The 5,792-nt window shown below is 42.8% G+C and overlaps 2 protein-coding genes across 2 annotated transcripts; one reads left to right on the forward strand and one right to left on the reverse strand.

Moving 5' to 3' along the window:
- Positions 1–464: 464 nt before the first annotated feature.
- On the reverse strand, positions 465–2,611 carry LOC131935529 (uncharacterized). The gene is made up of 3 exons (XM_059291959.1): positions 2,532–2,611; positions 1,880–2,489; positions 465–884 (listed from the first exon to the last, which is right to left on the reverse strand). The coding sequence occupies exons 1-3, from the start codon at positions 2,609–2,611 to the stop codon at positions 465–467; spliced, it is 1,110 nt and encodes a 369-aa protein (XP_059147942.1).
- A 125-nt stretch (positions 2,612–2,736) lies between these two features.
- LOC131935530 (uncharacterized protein DDB_G0283697-like) lies at positions 2,737–5,045 on the forward strand. Its single transcript, XM_059291960.1, has 2 exons — positions 2,737–2,752; positions 3,976–5,045. The coding sequence occupies exons 1-2, from the start codon at positions 2,737–2,739 to the stop codon at positions 5,043–5,045; spliced, it is 1,086 nt and encodes a 361-aa protein (XP_059147943.1).
- Positions 5,046–5,792: the final 747 nt, after the last annotated feature.

Raw genomic sequence — 5,792 nt, forward strand, 5'->3', positions numbered from 1 at the left:
GTTGTTGCCGCCCCCAGCCCCCATGAGCCGGTGATCCGGCAGTTTGGCCGGCCCATGATCCGGCACTTTGGCCGGCCCATCTAGGAGAGCGGCACCAACAGTGGTGCTGGGTGTCTGAAACTCTAGCGTCGCCGCCTGCAGGAAATATGAGAGGCTCCGACTGCAGCCGTGGCTTAATACAATTATAGAGAGGGGAAGATGGCAACGGTTGTTGGCTCCTGCATGGGATGGCCCGGGCCACGGACTGGCGGCTCTTTGTTGTCAGGCTAATGCAGGGGGCGCTGAGAGGGCCACGCGACCCTCGCGACGTCCTTGATGGATAACCTTCTCGTTAAATTGGCTCACATCGTGGGCCGACCGTCGGAAAAAAAGCCGACCGTCGGAAAAAAAGAAGTTTGATTAGCGACGTGACGCGGCATAAGCCGTGGAGATTAGAGTTCTAATTAAGGTATCGCTGGCTCAGGTTATGGGCCCGCACAATTTGGAGGCTTGCCGCCACTGCCAGACATTTGTCTGCTTGCCGCCACTGCCAGACATTTGTCTGCTTGCCGCCACTGCCAGACATTTGTCTGCTTGCCGCCACTGCCAGACATTTGTCTGCCACCTTCGGACATTTGTCTGCTACCTTCAGACATTTGTCTGCCACCTTCGGACATTTGTCTGCCACCTTTGGACATTTGTCTGCCACCTTCGGACAGTGGTCTGCTTGCTGCCACCTCCGGACATTTGTCTGCCACCTTCGGACATTTGTCTGCCACCTTCGGACATTTGTCTGCCACCTTCAAACATTTGTCTGCCACCTTCGGACATTTGTCTGCCACCTTCGGACATTTGTCTGCCACCTTCGGATATTTATCTGCCACCTTCGGACATTTGTCTGCTTGCTGCCGGTAAACGGAAAAAAAGTCACAGGAAAAAAAAACACAGAAAAAAAGTCACAGTTTTTGCTAGGAAAAAAAGTCACAGAAAAAAAGTCACAGTGGAAAATTTTTATCGGAAAAAAAGTCACAGAAATAAAGTCACAGAAAAAAAGTCACAAAAATCTTTTTAGAAATATTTTTATCAATTTGTTAAGAATTGTAAAATTTTGTATGTTTATTGTTGTGGGTTGTATTTTTTGATAGCATAAATTATTTATAGACGTTAAAAGCATTATGATTTATAACAATTGTAAGTAAAAATACTCTAAGATAATTTACACAACAATCTCAACTTGTTACGTATTTAGTTAAATACGCGGTAGAAAAGTTAATTATAAAAGAAATTTAGGCAAATTTTGCCGTAGGCTATTCTCTGGTCGGCCTCTCCTCAGTAGGCATTGTCCGAACATATTTTGTGTTGTTGACGTTACGCGTCAATGACAGCCTTTGAACCTTGTCGGCTTTCTGTTTTGATCCTAAGTTTTGTTATGTAATGAGCGTGATAGATGTGGGCAGTAAAGGTGGTTGAACTAAACTTAACTATTGTTGCCATGAGTTGAGGGCAGCAAGTCAGATGAAATTACCATTTCACGGTAATTTAATATTGGTATTTTTAAAAAAAACACGATGAAAACCGTGGACTTTTGAGCAGTCTATTAAATGCTACTAATCTTAAGTTTAAAATAATTACAATCTACATACTTCATAATAAATATTTTTAGATGAATTATAAAAATTCCTATGCGTATACAGCCTACACATTACATTACATTTAATTAATCCTAAGTTAATTTGCACTCTTTAAATATTTAATACATAAAAGTATTAACAAATATCATGCAAATATATATTTGTGACTTTTTTTCCTGTGACTTTTTTTCCTGTGACTTTTTTTCCTGTGACTTTTTTTCTGTGTTTTTTTTTCCTGTGTTTTTTTTTCCGGTGACTTTTTTTCCTACAATCTTGCTGCCACCTTCGGATATTTGTCTGCCACATTCGGACATTTGTCTGCCACCTTCGGACATTTGTCCACCTTCGGACATTTGTCTGCCACCTTCTGATATTTGTCTGCCACCTTCGGACATTTGTCTGCCACCTTCGGACATTTGTCTGCTTGCTGCCACCTTCGGATATTTGTCTGCCACCTTCGGACATTTGTCTGCCACCTTCGGACATTTGTCTGCCACCTTCGGACATTTGTCTGCTTGCTGCCACCTTCGGACATTTTTCTGCCACCTTCGGACATTTGTCTGCCACCTTCGGACATTTGTCTGCTTGCTGCCACCTTCGGATATTTGTCTGCCACCTTCGGACATTTGTCTGCCACCTTCGGACATTTGTCTGCCACCTTCGGACATTTGTCTGCCACCTTCGGACATTTGTCTGCCACCTTCGGACATTTGTCTGCTTGCTGCCACCTTCGGACATTTGTCTGCCACCTTCGGATATTTGTCTGCCACCTTCGGACATTTGTCTGCCACCTTCGGACATTTGTCCACCTTCGGACATTTGTTTGCCACTTTGGGACATTTGTCTGCCACCTTTGGATATTTGTCTGCTTTCTGCCACCTTCAGACATTTGTCTGCCACCTTCGGACATTTGTCTGCCACCTTCGGACATTTGTCTGCCGCCTTCGGACATTTGTCTGCTTGCTGCCACCTTCGGACATTTGTCTGCCACCTTCGGACATTCTTCTGCCACCTTCGGACGTTTGTCTGCTATCTTCGGACATTTGTCTGCTTGCTGCCACCTTCGGACAATTGTCAGCCACCTTCGGACATTTGTCTGCCACCTTCGGACATTTGTCTGCCACCAATGGATATTGTCAAATGTTGTCCCCTCCCATCTAAAGCTCTCCCCTAGGCTGCTACTGTCCCTTTGTCCTACATTTCTGTCCTATTTGTCCTCCTATCCTGTCCGATTGTAGGAAAAAAAGTCACAGGAAAAAGTCACAAAATATATATTTGCATGATACTTGTTAATACTTTTATGTATTAAATATTCAGATAGTGCAAATTAACTTAAGATTAATTAAATGTAATGTAATGTGTGTAGGCTGTATACGCATAGGAATTTTTATAATTAATCTAAAAATATTTAGTATGAAGTATGTAGATTGTAATTATTTTAAACTTAAGATTAGTAGCGTTTAATAGAATGCTCCAAAGTCCACGGTTTTAATCCTGTTTTTTTTTTAAATACCAACATTAAATTACCGTGAAATGGTAAGTTCGTCTGACTTGCTGCCCTCAACTCATGGCCACAATAGTTATGTTTAGATGTTTAGTTCAACCACCTTTACTGCCCACATTTATCAAGCTCATTACATAACAACACTTAGGATAAAAAAAGAAAGCCGACAAGGTTCAAATGCTGTCATTGACGCATGACGTCAACAACACAAAATATGTTCGGACAATGCCTACTGAGGAGAGGCCGACCAGAGAATAGCCTACGGCAAAATTTGCCTAAATTTCTTTTATAATTAAATTTTCTACCGCGTTTTTAACTAAATACGTAACAAAAGTTGAGATTGTTGTGTAAATTATATTACAGTATTTTTACTTACAATTGTTATAAACCATAATGCTTTTAACGTCTATAAATAATTTATGCTATAAAAAAAATACAACCCACAACAATAAACATACAAAATTTTACAATTCTAAACAAATTAAAAAAAATATTTCTAAAAAATATTTTTGTGACTTTTTTTCTGTGACTTTATTTCTGTGACTTTTTTTCCAAAAATGTTTTTCCACTGTGACTTTTTTTCTGTGACTTTTTTTCCTAGCAAAAACGGTGACTTTTTTCTGTGTTTTTTTTTCCTGTGACTTTTTTTCCGTTTACCATCCTGTCCTCCCCTAATCCCAAATCCTCCTCTATAGTCCTTTCTTTAGGCCGTGTCCTACCTCAGTCCTAAATCCTTTCTTTATGTCCTACCCTGTATCACGCTTTATGGTGCTAAGAAAATCGATAGGAGCAGACGACATCAGCAGACGATTTATTTGAAAGCAACACCTGCGCTAACAGCAGGCCAGACGCCATAAACAGACGACATCAGCAGACGACATCAGCAGACGACATCAGCAGACGACATCAACAGACGACATCAGCAGACGACATCAACAGACGACATCAGCAGACGCCATAAACAAACGACATCAACAGACGACATCAACAGACGCCATAAACAAACGACATCAACAGACGACATCAGCAGACGACATCAGCAGACGACATCAACAGACGACATCAGCAGACGACATCAGCAGACGACATCAACAGACGACATCAGCAGACGACATCAACAGACGACATCAGCAGACGACATCAACAGACGACATAAACAAACGACATCAACAGACGACATCAGCAAACGACATCAGCAGACGACATCAACAGACGACATCAGCAGACGACATCAGCAGACGACATCAGCAGACGCCATAAACAAACGACATCAACAGACGACATCAGCAGACGACATCAACAGACGACATCAACAGACGACATCAACAGACGACATCAACAGACGACATCAACAGACAACATCAGCAGACGACATCAACAGACGACATCAACAGACGACATCAGCAGACGACATCAACAGACGACATCAGCAGACGACATCAGCAGACGACATCAACAGACGACATCAACAGACGACATCAGCAGACGACATCAACAGACGACATCAGCAGACGCCATCAACAGACGACATCAACAGACGACATCAGCAGACGACATCAACAGACGACATCAACAGACGACATAGACAGACGACATCAGCAGACGACATCAGCAGACGACATCAACAGACGACATCAGCAGACGCCATCAGCAGACGACATCAGCAGACGACATCAACAGACGACATCAACAGACGACATCAGCAGACGACATCAACAGACGACATCAGCAGACGACATCAGCAGACGACATCAACAGACGACATCAACAGACGACATCAGCAGACGACATCAGCAGACGACATCAACAGACGACATCAACAGACGACATCAGCAGACGACATCAGCAGACGACAGACCGTCTGCCCGGTGGATGCCAGAGAGGAACATTCTCTGTCGGCACTTCGACAGACCTGGGACCGACTCTGTTGAATGTTGGACGGACAAACGTTGTTGACAGACAAACTTTGTTGACAGACAAACTTTGCTGCATATTAGACAAACTTTATTGGACCAAAACTACTTGACGTGTTAAAAAAACCCAAAGTCGTGTCTGAAGAAAAACAATGCCTTAAAACGCCAATCAATATGGTACCCTATGGCCGTGTCTGTACAAAGGACTCAGGGGTGGGTGTGATGAGTAGCGGCCCCTATTGCTCACCCTGTGAAGATTAGAAGACCATGAGTTGCGCCCCATCGTTGTTTGTCCAACAATGAATGTGATTCATCTGCAGACACAAAGATTGAGTCACGACGCTGCCAAATCCTGACCACGTCATTCTCATCATTAGTCACTCTCGTCTGCTAGTGTTTGTTTCAAATGTATTTTAACACCACGACACCCTCGCATCTTTTAACACCACGACACACTCGCATCTTGTTACATGACCTAACCCGATAAATGACCTAGCTTGTCACATGACCTAACCCGATAAATGACCTAGATTGTCACATGACCTAGTAGGCCAGGAACCCAAATTTTCCCATCACGACAAGCCGCAGATGTTTGTGTTTATCTTAGATACATTGTCCTTTATGTCACTGCTGTTTAAATATTGTGTCTATATGTGTGTGTGTGTGTGTGTGTCTGTGAATACGATAACTGAGTATTTTTAAGCGATTTCCGTAACCGGAAGTGGTACTTACTCTACTGCTTAAATTAGTTTCCATTTTTGAGTG

Source organism: Physella acuta, unplaced genomic scaffold (genome assembly GCF_028476545.2).
Source record: "Physella acuta isolate Inbredline_101_S28 unplaced genomic scaffold, ASM2847654v3 ptg000148l, whole genome shotgun sequence".
In the NCBI taxonomy this organism is placed as follows: domain Eukaryota; kingdom Metazoa; phylum Mollusca; class Gastropoda; family Physidae; genus Physella; species Physella acuta.